This window comes from Lates calcarifer, linkage group LG3, assembly GCF_001640805.2.
Source record: "Lates calcarifer isolate ASB-BC8 linkage group LG3, TLL_Latcal_v3, whole genome shotgun sequence".
Lineage (NCBI taxonomy): Eukaryota > Metazoa > Chordata > Actinopteri > Centropomidae > Lates > Lates calcarifer.
This window is the reverse complement of record NC_066835.1, coordinates 11,866,870-11,889,056: the sequence shown is the minus strand read 5'-3', so window position 1 is coordinate 11,889,056 and position 22,187 is coordinate 11,866,870. Positions and strand designations below refer to the sequence as shown.

Sequence of the window (22,187 nt, the reverse complement as noted above, 5' to 3'; positions counted from 1 at the left end):
TACAATGTGCAAGCTGTCATACCTCATGCATTATCAACTGGTACATTGACATAGCATAATAAACCCCCCCACCCCTGCTGCTGCTTATAAACGCAGGCGTCTGCAGAGCATCACCCTCCATCAGATAACCAAAATGGCATCTAAGTGAAGGGATTTCACGATGCTTACGATGCTTAACGTGAGGTCCCGTTACTGCTGGTTTGAGCTCACTGACATTTTTACATGATGCAGTGACTGTGGTGGTGCTTTTCCAGGCCTTGGACACTTGCTGTGCACTTGTCTGGTGTTTGAGCAGCAGGTTGAGGTGCAGAGGAGTCGAGGCCATCAGCTCACAAAAGACGTTTGCCGTCTTAGTGGAGCACGGGGGAGCTGTTTATGTGTATGTGCGCATCGTCTTAAGTCGCTGAATAATTGATGTACAGCACATGTACGCACGGCTCCATCTGTGACCTCAGTTGATAGGAATCGTTGGTGTCCATGAAATCGGCAGCTTCCCTTCACTGTGAAGGCACAGGGGGGAGGGGGGAGTAAGAGGCTCATATGGATCAGTTTTATACAAGCAATATAGCTTCTGAAAACTCAAAGAGTGATATTTTGCTGCAACAGCAGGGACTTTAGCTTTGAGAAGGCCAACAGTTAGAAAGCAAATCGATTCTGCCTGTTCACACCACAGCGGAAATGTCTCAAATGTCTCCATGCCAGTGGTCACGAGACCTGTCTTTACACCGGGGCCATAATCTCACTTGTTAAGAGAGGGGAGAGGATGAAACGAGAACTGATTATGGAGAAATACTCTTTTGCATGATTCTCGTTCTGTGTCGTTATTGTAGAGAAAGGCACAAATGATTCCCTGCCCCCTGCAAAGAGTTCAAACTTTAAATTAACAGTTAAACATTTTGGGAAATTCGCTATTTTGCTTTCTGACTGAGAGTTACATTATAAAATTGATACCTACTCAAGTCTGGGAGTTAAATATGAAGCTACAGCCAGCAGCTGGTTAGCTTAGCTTAGCTTAGCTTAGGGGGACACAGCTAGCCTGCCTCTGTTCACAGTTCAGAAATCTGCCTGCCAGTGCTGCCATACTGGACTTTTTTCAGTGTGTGTTGAGAAAATTGATACCACTCTTACAAGTGGTCAATAAATACAAAGTTACTGCTAGTAGCTGGTTAGCTTAGATTAGTAAGACTGAAAGTTACTGGTCTGGCCAAGAAAAAGGCTAACCACCGATAAATCCCCAACATGTTGTTTTTATACTTCAGTTTTTGTACAGATTAAACAAACAAGATATATTGTGTGAATTATTTTTAGAGGTGCTGACTGACACCTATTATTTACCAAAGGACAGAGCCAGGCTTTCCCCTTGTTTCCAGCCTTTATGCTAAGCTAAGCTAGCTGACTGCTGGTTGTAGTTTCATATTTCGAACTCATGACTCGTGACTCGTGTTTCCCAGTCTGTCAAACCGTTTCTTTAAGATGGACATCAAAGTGCGCACACATTTCACCGTATGCAGGGATGGCAAGTAATTTGGGACAATTTCTGAAGGTTTTTTTTGCCTTCTGAGCTCACACATACAAAGCCATGTTTGAACTGAATGTTCTCTTTCTGCACATTTAAAAGCAGGCCTGCTTCATCATAGTACAAACCTAAACAGTCGTCAGTGTCAAACACTGAGTTTATAAATGGAATTCTTTATTAATAACTCAACACACCACACAAAGCACTTGCAATATGTATCTGCTCTGTCACAAATGGTATACTCTATTGCACCAATGATGTTTTGTTATATTCTTTTCCACAGTATTATCAAAGGAATTCTATGAATATATGATGATTTTTCTACAAAAAGAAAAATCAATGCACACTGACTGTTAACTCCTGTACCAGTTTTTTTTTCTTATCTGATCTCTGTGTGTAGAAACTGCCATTGTTCTTGTTGTAAATGGTGTTTACTGACAAATTGCGTTCTGGTGCTGTTGTTGTTTGACTCGGTGTACAGTTTAGACCTTCTCCAGAGTGATCTGTGCGACTAGAAGACTCTGGAGGCATCTGGTTATAACTGAATAAAGATTTTTTGGCAGCTGTTTGTTAGCTGCTGTCATTGTGTCTTTCCTCATCTCTGCTGAGTTCAAAGAGCGACACTGCAATGGCATTGTGTGTCAAAACAAACGCTCCACAGTACAAAAGTAATTCATTTTATGATCGCGGTGAGTTACAGTCTCTGGTGGTGGAATGTAACTAAGTACATATACTCAAATACTGTACCTTAGGACAATACTGACTTACTTGTACTTTAGATTTTCTATTTCTTTATATTTCTTTACTACATTTCAGAGGCAAATATACTTTTTACTGCACTACAGTGACAAGACAGGAAGATTTTAGATAAAAACAATTAGCAGTTTATAAAATATTATTAATTGTTAGAGATTAAGGTAATTTAGATGTCATTCTTCTGCTGCTATCCTGGTAATACCTACCTTTCCACTGTCCCTCTTCAGTAATGCTTTCCAGAGTGGTAACAGTCTGGTCTTCATTAGAGATTACCTCATGTAGGATTCAGGTTCAGAGTAGACTTAAGTAGAGCATCGTCTCAGCCCAGTAAGGATGTAATTCATGGCTAAAACAAAAGTAGCTGTGCACAAATCTGGTTGAAAAGTAAGAATCTTCCCCTACAAGCTTTATGCAGTCTTCTTTTGCATCATGTTTTAAGGTAATTACATCCCAGTAAATCCTAAATCTTAAAATGTCCTCTATTGTTATCAACATTATTTGATTTGCATATTGCATATTGATTTGATAACACAACACAAACAGAAATTGCACATGTGAAATAATCCAAACTGTTAAAACATTGGCTGAAAATGCTGTGTTTATGTTAAACCCCCACTCTGTCAGAAACTTGACTTTTAACTGCAGAGGACTTTAAGCTCCTCTTGGAAGTTGGCTTCTAGAGAGATCTATTAAATATAATAGCCACCAGCTCTTAACTGTGAGTCAGTTCAGTGTTGATACTGAGAAAAATGAAGTCATCATTTTGTAGCTTATGTTCTTGGTCGCCCTCTTGTGTTCAAATCAGACACTGCAGTTGAGCGAGGTTTAGTGTTGTCCTTAACCACAAAAGAGTTTTACTACTCACATTTGTAACAAATGTGTGTTTCCCCACGTTAGACACATCCTTGCACCTGAGGAACTCCCCTTGCAGAAAAACAAGACTGTCATTTCCATTCACTCAAATGTACACTGAGTCAGGTTACTTCAGAGGTATTTTTAATTAGAGTAATTTTCTTTAATCCACCATTCCAATTAAGAACCAAACGAATCATACGTGTGTGTGTTGTATGTATGACTAATTACAAATGAAATCCTCATGCCTGTGATAAAAGACTAATGAATTTTTAATGTGATCATAGCTGGAAAGTGATGTTACATGAGGACATGAGATACTGTGTTACTGTTAAAACCCCGCTGCTGTCAGGGTTGACTCAGAATAGCAAATGCTGTTGTGTCACGGTTGGTAAGAAACCCCCCACCCCACACTCCACACCCCCTCTTGATTTGTTTTCTCACTGGTGTTCTCCCAGGACACTGATCCACTGTCAGCGTGTGGCAAATTGCATCAGTAATGGTTAAGACCGCCGATGGGAGAGCTGGTTCACATTCATGTTTAGCTGGTCGTCTGCCAGCAGGGGAAGACTTGCACCAGGCTTACTGTGCCCCAGCAGAAGGGGGGGGGGGTGTTCCTCCTCGGCCGTGCTCAGATTGGCTCTGTTTGCCCTTCAAGTGTTGTTTAACCTCCATCAGTAGCTCTGTGCATATTAGTCAACTAGAAAAGTCTGCTGAGGGGAACTGTTCAGTAGTTTAATAGTTTAATCATATCAAGCAGCATGAGATTGTAAAGCCCACTCAAGAAAATTGTGATTGAAGATGTAACATTGATTTGACCTTGTTCAAACATTTAACATGTAGAAAATGTGTTTGGTCTGTGTGAAAGCAGCTTTTTCAGCAAATACTGTGAATAATCCTGCAGTCTTTGATCATTTTATGCAACTTCCCAGAAACTTCTTAACAATATAAGGAGGTGGGGGGGGGAGTGTTGTAAAATTTGGCGTACCCTGCTCTACTATATTATCATCCTGTATCAGTGTACAAACATCCAGTGAAGTATCCTCTCGCTTTGGGGGAGGCTAGGTGTTGCCTCCCTCACAGGAACAATGGACAAGTGTTTAAACATTGATTCTGGCTCTGGAAGAGACACATTTATTCTGCTCTCACCTCAGGTCAAGGCTGAACCTTGACTGTGTGTTTGCTCTGCCTCAGTTCTGCTGATCTTGGCTGTTTTCCTGTTAACTATCTGAGCGTGGAGATTGCTTTCTGTCAGGGCTTTAACAAAGGAAACTTCTGAAATGTGTTTTGAAATGCCAGGTTTGGAGTCTGTGGGTAGTTGAGTAGTTTTATGGAAACTGTTGTACCTATTTGACACATAAAGGCATACATTCATATTTTGAACACAGTGTTAGACTACTTAATGATTGTGTGGTGTTCTAAAATTAATACAGTGAAGAAAACGGAAATCAGGTTAGCCCCCAAAATGGTGGCACACAAAACAAATGCTTATAATAATACATCCAACATATATTAAAGGGCCATGCAGAAGCAATAAGCCACCAACTGCCTGTTCACACACAGAGAGAAAAGGTTTTTAAGTGTAAATTCTTCTCCAATCAAATTTGTAAGTGTAAATTCTTCTATATTTGTGCAGTTTTCTAGACTCAAACAAACATAAAATGTGAAAAAAGTGTTACTTTGATAAAGAAAAAAAATAGGAGCACATTTGGCATCTGAGCTTTCCTGGTTAGACAAAGGGCGTAAAATAAGGAGTGCAAGGGGTGGGGGGGGGAGCACACAGCATGGAGGATTTCTCCCACAGCAAGCCAGAGCGGACTCAGAAAATACACAACCGGCACGAGACCACATGCCTGCACCTATCCCATGCTTTCAGTTTCCACACCAGTTAACTAGCAAGCGCACATGTCAGACAAAAAGACCAGACAATTAGATCACAAAGAAGGCTGGGGTAAGTCATTTGTTTCCAATAAAAGGAGACTGGCACAAGGAGTTTAAGGGGGTGAGTGTTTGACGGTCCAGGGGTTAGGGGGTCAAGTGAGGAGGGGCGTGGGGGTCAGGAGGGGTCAGGGCAGGTCTCAGTGCATTGGCGCCTCCTGGGTGGGCGAGTCCTCTGGCTGGTTGGGCAAAGTCTCGGTGGCTGAGCCGGTGCTGTCCTGGTCGTCAGGGTTACTGCTGGACACTGATGGAGTCATCTTGGTCTGAAAAAAACAGGAAGAAGAAAACAGGAAGAAACAGTTATTTAAGTTACCTAAGTTTATGATGTGATTTACACACATGGATAAAAAAAGAGTAAGAGAAAAAGAGTAAGAAATAAAAGAAAAACACAAGTCTTTATTTAAAAAAAGACAAAGAAGAAATAATACAATCTTTTACAAATGAAAAGTTCATGAGCAATTGAATGCAGCGTCACCCCATTCAGTACACAGGAATTCTGCTGTGACGACCTTATGTGGTCTGGTATGACCAGTAGCTTATGGTGGCTAATCTTAGTTAACGTTAGAACTAATTTCCATTTCCATTTACTCATTTGGCAGACACGAGTGAGGGACAATACAACAGCTTCAGTGTAGCAAGAGATCTTGAAGTAAGTACTAAATACTAAATCTGTTCCATAAGACAAAGTGCAAAGAGGTCAGTTAAAGAAGTGCACTGTAAGTGCTAGTTAGGCATGTTAGGGTGTTAGCGGTGTTAGGAGGGGAGGTGCTCTCAGAAGAGATGAGACTTAAAGGGATCCTTGAAGCTAATGTGGCCACAGTGTTTATAGTGGTCGCTAGTTACACTTGATTTCTGTTTTCACTGACACTGTAAAGACTCAATGTGTCTGTGACCTGTGGGAAAGTCTGTTAATAGTTAACTAACAGGGCAACACGGTCGTGCAGTGGTTAGCACTGTCGCCTCACAGTAAGAACCAGGGCTCGAACCTGGGACGTTTCTGTGTGGAGTTTGTTCTCCCTGTGCCTACGTGAGTTCTCTCCAGGTTACTCCGGCTTCTTCCCACTGTCCACCAACCAAAGACATGCACATTAGCTTGATTGGTGACTCTAATTTGCCCATAGGTGTGAATGTGAGTGCGAATAGTTGTTTGTCTTTATATGATGGACCTGTGATGGACTGGCGAGCCTGTACAGGGTGTACCCTGCCTCTCTCCCAGTGACAGCTGGGATAGGCTCCAGCACACTGTTTTGTGCTCTTAACCACTGCCGCAACATTTCATTAGTGTGTGCCTCAAAGTAGTGCTGTTTCTAATCTATTACCTTCAAAGTCTCCACTTTCTCCTCAAATGACTTGAAAGTTGGTGCATTCCTGTGGAGAAAAAGACATAAAAGAGTAGGTGACAAGATCACAGAAAGACCCACACTGATTAAATTTATCTGTGCTCATGCGCTCAGACAAAAGTTTGTAGAAAGTGAGCATGCAGACAACAAGTCTCCCCTTGAAAAGGAAGAGGGAGCAGGACACCCACTGTAATCACACCTTCAGAGGTCATGTTATCTGATACTCAGCACAGACAAAGTGGGATTTTCTAAACTGACCCCATTCTATTGTGCTCTACTGAAAAGGTGCTAGGAGGTGTTGATTTCATGAAAACAGAATCAAGATAGTGTAGAATTAAAAGTATGAGAGGAGAAAACAGTCAACATATTGATTCAACTTAAAACAAGTACATCTAGAAAAAAAAAGCATTTTGGTTCTCCAGAAGCACTGCACTGCAAGAATTTCATGTTTTGATGCAGTATCCTCAAATAGAGCAGAAACACTTAATCAAAATCAGTGACTGTTTTGAAATATCCAAAATTTGCTGTTTCTAGTCCTCAAATATTAAATTTGTGCTAAGATATCATTATATCAAACATTTAATTATGTAATAGATTAAATAAAATAATCAGCTGATAATAACATTTAGTTGCAGCTCTAATGTCACACAACCAGACCTCTGCCTAATCAAACTCATCAATCAAAATCTTGACAAATTAAGCTATAAAATGTGGTAGAGACAGTCGTTGTGTTGTTATATTTAAAACCAGCAAAGCACACTGGGCAGAACTTGTTGCTACTCGTCCAAAGAACCAACCAGAAGAGCCATTTCTGCAGGTGGGCGTTTCCAAACTCAGCTGAGTAATGCTAACATTTATCTCAGTATTTCTGACATGATTTTTGCATGACCTCTGTAAGCTTGACAAAACTACGGCCTGGCTGTGTGAGATTATTAAAGCTGCAGCTTCACTGATAGCTGATAAAGCAGTTGTCTCTTGGTATCCTCAAGCTACACCCTCAGACCTTTTTATGCCATGCATGTTATTCTGTGACATGAATACACAGAACTGAGGCCTTGTAAGTTTTTTTTCCTACAACTAACAAACAAACCTTGTGCAGCATTTATCTCTTTAAGGTTTTATTCAACATTTGTAGCTCAGAGGGCACCACTGTGTGCCAGTCACACTAACACAAACTAGCTTGGATCCCCTTACCTCATGACAGGCATACTAGCCGAGTGTTGTAATGAGCGCATGCTATCCGACAGCGTTATGGAGAAGAAAGGGGGCATTAGTGGTGGTCTTAGCACAGTAAAGACAGTTTTACACAGGAAGAACAAGACAGAAAGACGGGCAGGAACAACATACAGTACAAACCCTCATTTATTCTGCTATATGCTCAAAGAGTGAGTGTATAAATCCTCTAAGTCGTGCTTTATCCTATTAAGATTGATTGTGTATTAACACAGTGGCTATGTGCTAATCCTTTGTATTAAGGGGGGAATATCTTGTCATCAAACACATGCAAGCTAAACAACCACAACGCATATACATACACAAAAGCACATGCTACCCCTTTGACCCCTGTCAGGTCCCTCCCCACCACCTCCCACCACCAGCTCTGTGGTGTAGCTCATCCGTGAGGCTACATTTCTCAGCACACCACAGCTTTGACAGGCCTAATAATCTTGTTTGCAGCTCAGTAATCCAGAGAGAAGAAGGATGACAGGGGAGAAGACAGATTAGGATCTTAGGGGTGGGGTACTGGTGGTGGTGGGAGCTATATCTCAAATGGGACAATCTGTTGTTGGTTTTAAAGCCAGGAAATATTAACAGTACTGTGTTAATAGATATTAAATAAGGTGTATAATGTGTCTGAAATAGAAAATCAATTGAGAACATATGTGGCTATCCAAGACAAAAAATAAATAGGTGTATTTCAAAAATGTTGAACAATTCCTTTAACTTCAAAGTTGCAGGATATGGAGTCCCACTGGTGTGTCCTCTCACCTGACGTCCTCGAGCTTCCGGCTGATGGCTGAGCCCACGTTAGAGAAAGCTGCCGTGGCCTTCAGACCCGCCTGAGAGAGCGTTTCAGATGTCCTCCTATAGCTGAGAGAGGAGACAGACAGAGGGAGAGAGTGAGCGAGGAGTGATGGGCAGGAAAAAGAGAGGATTTGAGACTGATGAAAAGAGTCTGAGAGATCAAAGACTGTAAAGAGGCATCAAGGTCAGAACTAAACCCCTCTGTCTTTTTCATTTTAAAAGGCCTGAAAGCATCAGAACGCAGCTCATTTCCTGTAATGAAAAAAAAAAGCAACCTAGAAATCAAACAGTTTCACCCACACCACAGACAGCCTGTCAAGAGCACTGACATCTTTTTTCCTTCTTGTTCAGATGAGAAAGTACCTTCTTCTCAGTCGTACTGACAGTTAATCATGTTTTCAGGGCATTCAGATACAGAGGAAAATCTCATTTTCAAAGAAGTAGAGAACCATGATACACATGTTGGAGGATGTGAAAGCTGCTGGTCACAAGGTTTCTGTTGTTTTTTTTTTTTTATGAAAGGCCAAGCAACAAAAAGTGACTGTTAAATTGTGTAATTAGCTTATGTCAACTGACAAAGGCTTGACAGGGAAGGCTTCTTGTGTAATGAGGGAAATACAGCGACATGCAGCGGTGGGTGAGCACTTACGCAGTGGAGGTGGTGACCTCCTGCCAGGTTTTGGTGATGTTCTGTTTCAGCTCATTGAGAGGTGTGATGCCCAGCTTCCTCTTAATGTCAGCCAACTGCCTCTCTTTGGCTGCAAGCACCTGGGACAGAGTCTGGATCTCATCCTCTACCTGAACACACACACACAATTATAAAAGTGTCATATTAGAAGTTTTCAATGTACATCAACCACTTTTTTTATGAGTAAAATGATCAGTGATCAGACCTAAACCAAAAACAAGTGTGTATCCACAGCACTATGAAAATAGGCAATATAATTTATTTGGAGTCCATCCCATACACACCATTCAGCTGCCTTATACACTAGCTAGCACATGAAATCTGCACTACTTCCCCAAAAACAGGGAAGGAGTGCCACATGTTAAGGTATAAAAACTTTAAGCACCCAGCTGTTTTAGGACATTAATTAGCCTTTTTTTAATTAAACTATATATTTATGATCTGCTTTAACCCAGTGAGCTTGGGTTGAGTTCCACAATATGTAAAAAGCACAACTGTATGTGTGAACATAGCTTGGCTTTGTTTGAACTGAAAAGACATTGTAAATAGTAAGTTAAAGCCAGGCAGAAAAACTGCGTAATAACTCTAATCCCTCTCCACGGCTCTGTTTAAGTACAACCAGTCATGTCCAACACCTGATCTTGACTCTTAGAAACATGGCCTCTTTAATCCCTGATCCTTCCTGACCTTGACCAACTCTTCCTGCAGCTCCTGCCGCTCCTCCTCTGTCATGGCGGGTGGAGGGGATGCGGAACCAACGGACGTCACGGCATCCTCTCCCACCTCTGGGACTGAGTCTGGATGCTGCTGGGAACCTGGGAGGCAAAATAAGAAAATGTTAGATACAGCTGAGCTTCTGACTTGGCATGTCGTGTATGTTTCTGAGCGTGAAGTGATATTTTGTTAAAGACACGTTCACATGTAGGTGCCCGTGTTTGCTGTGTTGACAGCGAACAGGTGGCACGAGAGAGGAAGCTGATGCTGGTTGTCAAACCCAAGCTGTCAAGCCCTGCCTCTGGAGGATGAAGAGAAAGGAAGCTGGTAGATGATGAATATGTGAAGGATATCAGAGAGCAGGGCTAGAAAACTAAGGATGCTAACAATGCTGTTTGATGATGGGTCGTAGCCATGAGGCAGAACCTTTTCATGACACTAAGAACACCTTCTCCCTCTCAAGCACAAGGCCACATTTCCACTCCACAAGCACACACAGTATATAGTGTAGACACTTGGCTTTGATGTTGCCGTCCCTGAGAGCTGTGCCCAGTAGGAGCAGCAGTGCATCAATAATACAGAGAACTTTCTAGATGGAGACATCCTGGGCTCAAACAGCGTGAGAGAACACAGGAGCAGAGGGGTTGTTAGGATCTGTCAGTCAAGAGGACAACCGTGGGTGAGGATGTTCTAGGCCAGAACTGAACTGGAATCAGGGGCCCCAAAGTGTCCCTGAGGTCATTTTCCTTTTTATCTATCCTTTCTTTGTATGTCAGGGATTCAGAGTAAAAGTACAAATATAGAAAAAGAAGACCAGGAGAGGAGGAGACAGAACTATGACATAAATTGAGAAGAGCGACAAAATAGACCTGAGAGCAGATTTCATGAAAACAGAGGCATTGTAAAGGTCATTTAAATTCAGGCCCCAGTCCCATCATGGTACTAGTCAGAGATAGATTTGGATTGCCCTGGTACAATGCCCCCTGAAATTTCAGTAGGAAAAAAAAATGAAACGAAGAAACAACATCATTGTTTAACTGAATTGCCCACAGAACAAACAAAAATATCTTGTTCTGCATTTGCTGGTTAACTGGTGTTTATCATCTTACTATATATAGAAAAGATGTGGCATGCAAAGTGAGGAAACAGGAGGAAATGGCTGGCTTGGCTTTGTCAAAAAAAGTGGAAAAACTGTGAGGTTCTAAAGTCCCAGCAAAACCCCCCTAAAACCACATATAATCATTTTTACATTTTAGTGTTTAAATATAACATGTTAATTAGTGAGTCACTTCCACTATCCAGACACTATGACTACTGAACTGTCAGTTCTATTAGGTTCACAAATCCTGGGTCTTCCAGCAGTTTGTTAACATTTGAATATGTAGAGTTAAAAAAAAAGGCACAGCTTCATAGTTCCTCCTGGGGGCATCTCTGTTAACATCAGTTCTTCCTGCACATATTTGTTAGACCTGTAGCAATGATTGTTGGATAAAAACACATTAAGAAACTAAAATTAGAGTTACTGACATTTCTATTTTCATTAATTCAGTAATTTCACACAAGGTTGAAAAGCTGGTCTTTTTTGGCTGTAACCACACCCACCAGTGATGTCATGATGCTTACTGTGTCGCACTTATATATCTCACTGTATGTGTTTGTTTTTTTTCATGTTGAGGGTTTTTTTTTTTTTACATAACAAATTTTATTTTTACACGCTAATAGGTCCTTTCTATGATCTATGTCCCTGCGAATATCTTTTTTTCACTCAACAAACCGCATATCCTCTCCTCCCACCTCATTCCACACACTTGGCACCCAGCCCCTCTTTCATGTCACACACCAATACTCCCAGTACATTTTAGCTGAGACAGCTGGATGACCAAAAATCACAAGAACCTAGCAATATCTACTCCCACGAAGACAACACTGGAATTTCCACACAACCGCCTGGAGAGCTGCTGGTGAAATAACGTTTCTCAGCTTGCCAATCGCACAGCGTTACCTAAGAGCTGGGCTGTGCCATTACTCGTTTTTACATTTAATTAATGCCATGGGAATAGGAAGAGCTAATTGGATACATCTCAAGGGCAAATATTTATGTGTCAAAACAGGCTGGAAATCAGTGATAAACAATTTCACAGAGGAAATAGAGGCAGGCATTACAGCAATTAGTTGAGAATAAAAATGGAGGAAATTCTCCACAAGCACGGTTCCTCTGAAGTGTTACACTTCATCTGCCCTCAAACACTCTTTCCCCTCATCTGTCTCTCTCTCTTGTCTTACATTTGCCCTCTCTTCCTATTACTGGTGACACAGTAGTGAAACACACACACACACACACACACACACACACGCAGAACATACAGACACACACCTGCTTACAGAGACAGAATTGTGTAATTGACACTTCCCTTTTTAACGGCTGTGCCTGTGTCACTAAAAGGACAAATCTCCCTCTTTATGAAATAAAATACATTATTCTTTTATTCTGATGATCTTCATTATGCTGCACAGGAATGGTGTTTCTATCTGATTTGCTCCAGCATCAACTCAGGGTGAGAACAGGCTGACAGAGTTACTCAGAGTGACTGAGTTATCTGCTGTGTAAAACTCAGTAATACATTCCTCTAGGCAGCGATGTGAGATCTGTATGTATGTGTGTGGAAGGTGCTGAGAAGAAGTGAGAAAAAAAACAGAGAGAGAGAGAGAGAGAGAGAGAGAGAGAGAGAGAGAGAGAGAGAGAGAGAGAGAAGTTTGGCTTGCTACACCAAACCACTTACCCACCCACATTACTGCCCTGCCCCTCTGGCTGTTTTGCCCCATAACAGCCTAAGCCTCTACAGTTGTCAAATCTACAACAAATAATTGGAAAAGCTAGGTTTTAAAGACAAGGCCTGAAAAAAAGGCCTGCAACATTTTCACAGACCTGCCAAACTGCCAGCACATAATCATCTCTTTTTTGTTATAAGTCAAAAGAAATGCTTTGCATTTTTGCTAAGGTCCACTCAACTAATTTAGCCTTATCACTTGGTAACTGCATTATAGTAATGTTGTTATTGTGACTAAGCCAGTTTTGTTATCTACAAGTGGCAGAACACAATGTGGTAATGACAGATTACTTTCTTTAGTCTGGAAACTCATTTAAGATGTATGAGTATAATACAATCACATTACAGTTCAAATAAAACATGACAAGATTGAAATAGTGAATACATACACGTCCATAATCTGACACCTAAAAATAAAAACAGCACAATCTGGATTTATTTAACAGATTAGAGTGTGATAGAAATACAAAGGTGGCTGAAAGTATTACAGAGTGGATATTATGTGGTCACTAGGCTCTAACTAGTTTCTGACACACACAACATAGACCAGGACTTCAGTGAAAATTTCTAAACATGTCACTCAACATCTGCCCAGTACACCATGTTTTATTCACCAATGTTTTTGCTTATCTTGGGATCCATAAATATTAAGACATGGAGGATATCTGTTTTGAAAGCTGAGTTAGAACCATCCTGATGAAGGCAAGACAGCTGAAAACATTTGGTCACCAAAGCAAAGAATCAGAACCACAGAAAAATAAACAGAATCTCATTTACAAGTATGATAATTTCCTAAATTAAAAAATACATGGTTAAAAAAAACAGACTAGAGGTCGAAATGAAAGTAAAACGAAAATTGTCGAAAGCTGCTGTCACACACCACCACCAATTACCGCTTGTTCCCTCCCCCTTCCAGTTTGTGTTCCCCCAAATTCTTCCCGTCCAATGAGCCAAACCCATGTTTTGTCTGTTTCTGTCCAGCGCGCGTGCACACACACACACACACACACACACACACACACACACACACACATACCCCGCTCGGCCTCTCCCTTTCCTCTTTGTGATTACCTCTGGTTTTGACAGCTGGCGAGCTGGGTGGCGTGTCGCTGTAGGCTGGGGAGAGGTAGAGGTAGCTGGTGTTGACTCCTTGTTCAAAGTCAAACGGAGAGTGGTATTCCTCCAGGGGCTCCATGTTTACTGCTTGTGGGTGTGCTGCTGGTTGGAGCGACTACCGCCTCCCTGCCACCACCACTACCTAAGCAAAACCAGCCGAGTGCTGATTGTCTGCATGTGATCCAGGCGCGTGCTGGTCGTCTGTGTCTCCTTGTTTACAGCGTCCTGGACTCTTGTGCGACAGAGAGACACACTCAGTATCCAAGTGTGTGTATGTATGTGGGAGGAGGTTTTATATTGGCTTTCAGGTAGCGGTCAAAAGGTCAGAGTGTACAGAGCACAGTGAAGCTGGTTTTCCATTTTCCATTTTTGCAGTTGGCCAAGGTGCTGTGAGCCCTCTGCTCCTCTCTTGCTGTTAATAAGTTACCTGTCCCCTTCAAGCAGCTGTTGCAGCAGACACACACACACACACTCTCTCTCTCTCTCTCCACACACACACTCCCTCTTCCTCTCCACTGTTATCCCAGAGTACAATTCTCAGTCCAGCCTTCAGACATCCATTTGCGCAATCAGTGCCGTTTCCAGACGCTAGCCACTGTTAGCAGAGCTAGCGCTTGCAGTGATGTTGCGTGACACTCCAGTTTCAATACTCTCTCAGGTCTCTCTGTCAATTCCCTCCCTCACTTTCCGTCATCAAGCCTGTCATCCAAGGAGGAAATAAAAGAGGTCCCATTTGTGTGGGCTGGTCACGTGATGTGTGTGCATGTGTGTGAGTGTGTATTTGTGTGTGTGTGTGGGGGGGCATTAGATGAAAAGCATAATCTGCAGTGTCCCAGATTACAGCACAGCACTAATCCAGGGTAGCCAGTCCAGCTTGGAGCGGCAGTAATGCTAGTCAGCTAGAATGGAGGGGATAGGACGCCAGAGGCTACACTTGGTATTGTGTACATGAGGTAAAGTGCTCTGTGTGGTAGGGAGAACATGAGCATGTGCTGTTGTGTGTGTCTGTGTGCCCATAATAGAGCTGCAGCTAATCATTATTTTCATTACCAATCAGATAATAACCAAAGATACTTAAGTTTAATGTCACAGAGGACTAAGAAACCAACAAATACTGGTTTTCAACTGAACATCTCACTGCTATTTGATACATGCTGTATTGTTCACAAGAACACAGATTTACTCAAAGGGAGGCTTTTGAAAGGTACGTCCTTGGTGAATACATTATATAACCACATGAAAATCAATCAACATTTTTCCTGTAAATCATGAAACTAGTCTTCATGTCATGTCACAATAAAGTGCTTACAGGAGAGATATGAGGCAGGAATTCAAACTGCACAAAGAGAGGATAAATGTAAGAAGGTCACGCCACTTTTAATTCAAAGACATTCACAGACTGTGTACAGATAGCAGCATCTCAGTGTGTATGTGTGTGTGTGAGCACCTGCTGATAGCCTCAAGACTGCAAGTGGGAAAGCAGCCTGGTGACATTCCAGCAGAAATTTTACAATTAGATGTCTTCAAAGACCTTGAAAGCTTTGAGGGAGGAGGAATCAGGTAGTGAGAGTAGAGTGGAGCGGGTGAAATCAGGATGATCATATGTTATCTATTAGGACATCTTAAGAGAGAGTCGAGCCCACTCCATGTTGCTAAAAAAGAAGCTAATCTTCGAAAATGTTGTTTCAAATGTCAAAAGAAAAACGAATGAGTACATCGGCACAGAAATGTTCGCGACTAATAAGTCAACTTAAAGCTAATGCAGATGGGCTGTGTTCTGTACACCGAGTTCAGACGTCCTCAGCCAACATTCCTTTGTTGTTAGGAGCTAGACGAGCATGTTTATGTGATCTTCTCTAGGAAATACCTAGCTCTAAGAGAGACAGATAGGACACTATCCTGGAAGCATTGAAGCACTGCAGGACAAATTCCATTATCAGCTATGTCAAAGTGAAGAAAGAGGAGTTTTCCACCTTCCACTGAAGCTGTATGTACTCTAAAATATATGACAAGTTACTCATTTTATACAGATTCAGTGACATTATAATAGTGGTGACGGACAGACCATAAATGATGAATATGCCAAGCTGTACTGTGCATGTGACAATTCAGTAAGATAAGAGTTAGAGGCTGTGGGTCATGCAAGGCTTATTAATGTAACTCCACTGTGTCCGGTGCTTTCATTCAGCAAGGTCAGCCCAGGAAGTGACACGCATACAATCACTCATAACAAACTACCAAGTGCCACACTGCACAAAAATCAGGGACAGCGATTCTTGTGAGCTCCTCTCCTCTCTGACTCCTCAGATTTTTGGTCTTTTGATTCATTTTTGTTGAGAAGGTTTTGCCTTGTGCAACACTAGTGAGTCCCTCTTCACCGTAAAAGGCTAAAACTGCTCTTCTTCTGAGATGAAATAATACAGGGCTGCATACAGGATGAGCTCAACATCATTTCCACTCTGCTGTGCTCCTGACCAGTGGAGCCACCGATTCATGAAAGACACAGGATTCATGTGACACTTGTTAAAAGGGAAACGACTGGTATGATTGAATTGGATAAATGATTAAGTATTATGAATAAAAATTCTTTAAGTCACAATTTGCTTTGAAAATATTCTCTGATGGAAAACTTCGATTAGATTGTTTGATATATTTAATTTATAAAGCAAAACAGATGAGAGCACCCAAAACCAACCCAACCCTATCCGCCTGCACTGTAACCAGGAACAAACAGCCATTTTGAAATGGATAATGAAGCACAGCATGAGATCAATTACCTTACTATTTGTGGTGTACCCTGTCACATGATTAGCCTAAAACAAGAGTCATGAGACGTGAAGGACTGTGGATGCAGCGAGTGTGCCCACAAAGTTCTCATGAGATGTGCATGAGTTCCCTGATGTTGAAAGGAAATAACATCAGGGCCCCTATGTCCTTGGGGATGAGAGTTTCCCAAATACTACATGTACAGTCCCCCAATTGTCACATCATGGCTGAATCTCTTTAATTTGATAGAAAAATGGATACAGGTAAAGCTGGGATTGTATGGCTTGTTTCTAAAGCAAATTTCCAATATGTGAATTACAGAGCAAATCCTGAAAGTGATTTAAGACTGATTTCTATGTTCACTATGCTGTATTTGACAGTGAGGCCCAAGGTTTCTCTCTACAGTGTCATTTTGGAAGACACCAGAGCTACCAGACAGGTGAGAGCTCAGCGTGGTCAGATCTCACAGGTTAATGAAAAATTCTCCATAAAGGAGCACTGACAGCAGAGGGATGAAATGGCCATTGTATTATTTATCAGTCTTTTGTAACAAAGACTATAAACGACTGTATTTTCAAACATTACATGTGTGGTATTGCAATCTAGGTCTCAGTGCTAGTCTGTGAACACAGTAAACGCCGCATAATGCAGCAGCTTTAAAGGCTAGAGAATTGCCTTCTGTATCAAATATAGGTAATATTTAAATCATAAACCACCTTTGCTAACTTTAATGCATGTGACTAAAATAAGATCAAAGTTTTCAAATATATGTGGGGGATTTCCGTTTGGAGCATGCAGGTAATTCAGAGAGGCTAAAGATTGTGGGTAGTGTGCTCTTCTTACAATAATGGTCCACGTCAAACCCTTTCAAAGAGCTCCTTTCAAAATGACTTGTGACATCCACGACTGCTGCCATGGCAAACAAAAATCTCCTTCCACCTACATTTACACAGTACAAAGACAACTGTTGAGTTGTATTTGACCTACAACACTGGCACAATTCATTTAATTGTGACTAAATTCTCACAAGTCTAAACCATTAGTTTACTTGTGCTGAAATCTGTCAGATGTTAAAACACATGTGAATATATAGTATTTTGAAAGTATTATTTTGTTCTAGTGTCTAACTTGACCAAGTCAGCTGTACATACGGTACATGGTTGGGGGATGTTTCTGTGACAGCTGAAAGCATCTAACTGTGCCTCATTGAAATCTAATAAGCAAAAAATGTTGGACACTCTTCATCATGATCAATCTCATTAGACAACAGAGTTGAAAAACAAGATGTACTGGTGAGCCTGACCGTCACATTTTTGAACATCTGATTTGAGCAAAAACCATAAGCTTCTATCAGGGAAGCAGAAAGTACCAGAAACAGGCAACATCCAAACAGTCAGATGTCACAGATCTGGAATAACTTCCAGGCCTCTTGCTTATTTCCATACATTTTAACTCTAGGTAAAATGCAATAATCGAACATCATCTCTGCTTTGTATAGAGATATTTAAATACCCCAAATGCTGATAAATAAATCCAGTTTTCCACCATATATCTTACAGTTAAACTATGCTAGTCCTCACAGACCACCTCCAGTTCCAGACAATGTACTAAAAAGTGACAACTACTGAAGCAAAGAAATTCCCTTTCAAGCAAAAAAGGACCCATATGATCTACAGTCACTACTGGAAACTCAATTGAACTGCAGGGGAAATCAAGCGCAAAGAAAGAGATGTTTGTTATCAAAAAGGTCATCTACACACACACAATCAGAGGAGGGCAGACTCCTTTGAGAAGTACCAGTCAGAAACACTCGATATGCACACTGACCTGCCCCTGTTAAAAACCTGCTAACCCAACTCCTTTTCAGTCCATTTATTTGTGATGTTTCACTTGATATACTGACAAAAGACTTTGGGGAAGCACCTAATCGCTACCACAAGAAAAAAGATTACGATTTTAAAAGGGAAGATGTGTAATCATATGCTTCAAAGTACCTTTTTCGTTTCAGATACTGGTAACTGTGCAGGCTGATACCCGACAGCTGACAGTGACAAGGTAAAAGATTAAGAAGGATCCAGGTACAGATGGTGGCAGGATACAGGTACCATAGATACCAGCATAAAACTGTGACAACGATATGAACTTCACTGTCTGTTGTCGTGACAGCATGACTATAGAAAGAGAACTCATCACTTCCCATGATGATATTTAAATGGATACAAAGACAATTAGGACAACTTACTTCTGCTGACAGAAGAAGCAAACAGATACATTAACCCCGCAGTGACAGAGAGTTTGGTGAAGCTTGTAGAGTTTGCTTTTTGTCAGACTTCTTTATTTGTTTTGCACATAACAAACATATGACACAATTTTGCTGTTTCACTTTGATGCATCAACAACAGAGACAGTGGCTACTGTAGGCCACAAAGGAAGCACAAGCATTGTGATTTTGATACCAGTCAGCAGTGCTACCCAACAGTATGACCTTAAATTACATTTGCCATATATTTTTTCCATATAAGGCAACTTCCAGAGCTGCAAAAAGTGTAATATGGTGAAAACCTTTGAAGAATATATATACACAAAGCACAGGAAAACTGCATTTCTAAAGAGGAACCACGGTCACAAGACAAGTTACCCCTCGCTAACAGTGACTAAGTGATTGAGAATACCATCAATATGAAATACCTCTCAACCAAATGAATATGAGCTAATATGAGCTTTACCAACTTAGCATTTACTGCAAGTTGACTGTATTGCAAGATATTTCTGTTATTGCATACAATCCATACAAAGACACTGACAGCAGAGTGTGACTAACACAGACTTCATTTGGACCAATTTTAATAAAATAAATATCAGCCAGTAAAAGTTTTCATCTTTTGACCCTGGGTCAATATACAAAATATGTTGCACCTTTTCCCTTTACAATATTTTTCACCTTGGGGCAAAAAAACAAAATACAACATGCAGACATCAGGAAATTAGATTTCTGAAACCAGGGGGGTGAAAATATGAAGAGGAATGAGGTCATGGCTGTGCCCTTTTTATCCCCTTGAGGTAGACAAATAAATCTCTGAGTCTCACATACAAGCTTCATTTGTTGTAAATGTCCAGTTTTGTTGTGATGCAGCAATAACACACATGCCTCCCTGAGACGCAGCTGTCACAATAGGCGAGTACACAGACCTGGGTAAACCTGGATAGAGATTGGTGTTGAGGAATCAGAGAGCAGATGGCTGCCTAGCAGGAATGGAAATGTCCAGGTAGGTGCAGGAGGGGACAGGAAGCAGGAATGACAGGTAGAATGCATTTACAGCATACGTGTGCTTCATCCATTGATGTCCTCTTTCCACAGTATATTTAATATTAAAATACCAGACAGTCCTGAATGTATGTTTAGGCCTGTTTGACCTCACTCATAAACCTCACAGCACTCCAACAAACACTGATACAGACAAGGAATGTGCTACTTTCAAACAAAACTTGTTTGAGAACTCATTGTTCTGTTCAAAAACAGCAGACAGTGTGACCTGACTAGAACAAGTATAGTGGGGACAATTAGAGAGCACGTAGTAAACTGTCAAATGGGTGTAACCTATTTGTGCAGGTTAGGTTCTCAGTAACACAACATTTTCACCAAATCTAAGAACAATCCCAGGATCAGCTCATCACAGTGTCTAGTTTGATCACTTCCACAAAATATGTACATTTCAGTGTCTGTTGAACTTTAAGCACATCTTTAATTTTACTTTACTAAACAAATGACAACTTCCTCGTCTGTGTTTTACTGAAGTAGCTCATCGGCTGATTACATTGGAACAAATGCTGTGTAATATTGAACTTCCGTCTTACTTATGGTAACGCTGGCACTCTTAAAGTGTAGCCCAAAGATTTATTTTCTTCAAAAAGCCCCGTCGGTATTATCTCTACTCGATTCACTTTAATCAAGCTTGAGAAGTAGCATATGTTCTCAACGGACTAACTTAAGAGATTGCGCAAAGTTAGCTGGTTTGCTAACTTTGATGAGAGACAAAAGACAGTTTGAAAAACTAATCGGTTACAACACTAGCACAGTGAAACATTTCAACGAGTCAATTACCTTTTTCTGCATCCTCCATTGTACGTCGGATCGTTGTTTCTGGTAGTTTTAAGTCCAGAGTCTGCAGGTTGCTCACTTTGCTGCTGCAGACCTTCCTGTTCTCTTACTCATGTTGCCAAGCAGCTCGCCGTGCGGGGTGGGGTTCGCTTTGACGTCAGCACGTAGCAGTGTAAACAGAAGCGAGCACGTGGATCAAGTTTGAAAGCATCAACAAGACGCAGCTGCATGGCAACGACACCTCGATATTTGTTTTTTGTTTTGTTTTTTTTAATTGTGCTATTTTAGCATAAACTACTTAAACTACCCTGCTTAGTTATGTGATAAAACAATTCTAGAAAAATATTAATATAAACAGCACATTGTGTTGTAGCTGTTGATTAACTTTGGCACAGTGAGAATTTTTTAACATCAGCAGTATTTATGAACATTTTATATTGTTTTGGACGCATTTACTGTTTGATATCCTAGATGAAAACATAGATTTTGATTCTCAACTATATATTATAAGTCTTGGTTCAGTGTCATATTCACATTTTAGAGGTAAAGAGCTAATCTTGGTTTTCATGAGGGAGATCAAACAGTATATTGACTTGATGCACTTTTCTAAAACTCCAAAGGCTATTAAAACTATTAATACCTTTTTGTTTGTTTGTTTGTTTGCCTGTTTTGTTTGTTTGTACTGCAAACTATATGCTGTTTATGGTCATTTTGTGACAAAAAAAATTATACCTGTTCCCTTATGTCAATAAAAAAAGGAAAAAACTCACAAAATTAAATATGCATATCTGTTATACCCTAATTATACATTATACATTATACATTATACTGGGGAGTTTGTTTTGAATTGGACTATGAAGTTTTCTTCTTCCACTTACCACCATATTTTTAAACAAATCTAGTAGGAATATAGACAATGTTTATAACTTAACTGACAGCAAAATACTGGTAAAGACTCACTTATTTCATATATGGGAGAACAGTTTGATTCACTGCAGGGAAATTAAATTTGTCAGATTCATTCCATGTGTAATGTGAAGTTGATAACCAATGCTTATATGACCTGGAGTCACAAATAGATACACTAATCATACATGGTATGCCATATTGCCCCCTTGAGAATCCAGTGTGTATCCCATTACAGTGGGATATACAACCCCCCACACCCCACCTTATTGTAATCAAAACCTGGGTTAAATCCCACTGTTGTTCACATGCTGTTTGCAAAGCCCTTAATTGAACAGTGCTGAAACTATACACCCAACTATGTCAAGCATCACACACACACACACACACACACACACACACACACACACACAACCACATTGGAGATAGAGAGAGAGAGACGTTCACATGAAAGAGTGCCACCTGCTGGACCTAACCTTGGTGACAGGGAACAGAAACAGACTGGGGGATAGTACATGTTGATATGTTAGAATACTTTACTCTAGGCTATAACATCTCAGTGGTCTCAGGAGGATGCCAGTTTCACATCCAAATGACCACACGTGATTTTGGTGAATTCACATGTTTTGTTTTGTGTTGTTAA

The 22,187-nt window shown here is 40.8% G+C and overlaps 1 protein-coding gene across 2 annotated transcripts; it reads right to left on the bottom strand.

Moving 5' to 3' along the window:
* Nucleotides 1-3,251: 3,251 nt before the first annotated feature.
* Nucleotides 3,252-20,800, bottom strand: tpd52 (tumor protein D52). Of its 2 annotated transcripts, XM_018698077.2 has the most exons (6): nucleotides 20,642-20,800; nucleotides 9,803-9,930; nucleotides 9,077-9,225; nucleotides 8,392-8,493; nucleotides 6,382-6,430; nucleotides 3,252-5,325 (listed from the first exon to the last, which is right to left on the bottom strand). In XM_018698077.2, exons 1-6 carry the CDS (start codon nucleotides 20,658-20,660, stop codon nucleotides 5,203-5,205), a joined length of 570 nt encoding a protein of 189 aa, XP_018553593.1. In that variant the 5' UTR covers nucleotides 20,661-20,800; the 3' UTR covers nucleotides 3,252-5,202. The 2 variants fall into 2 exon arrangements, with proteins under 2 accessions (XP_018553593.1, XP_018553594.1); XM_018698078.2 differs by lacking the exons at nucleotides 3,252-5,325; nucleotides 6,382-6,430 and having other exon boundaries at nucleotides 8,388-8,493.
* Between the last annotated feature and the right edge of the window lie 1,387 nt (nucleotides 20,801-22,187).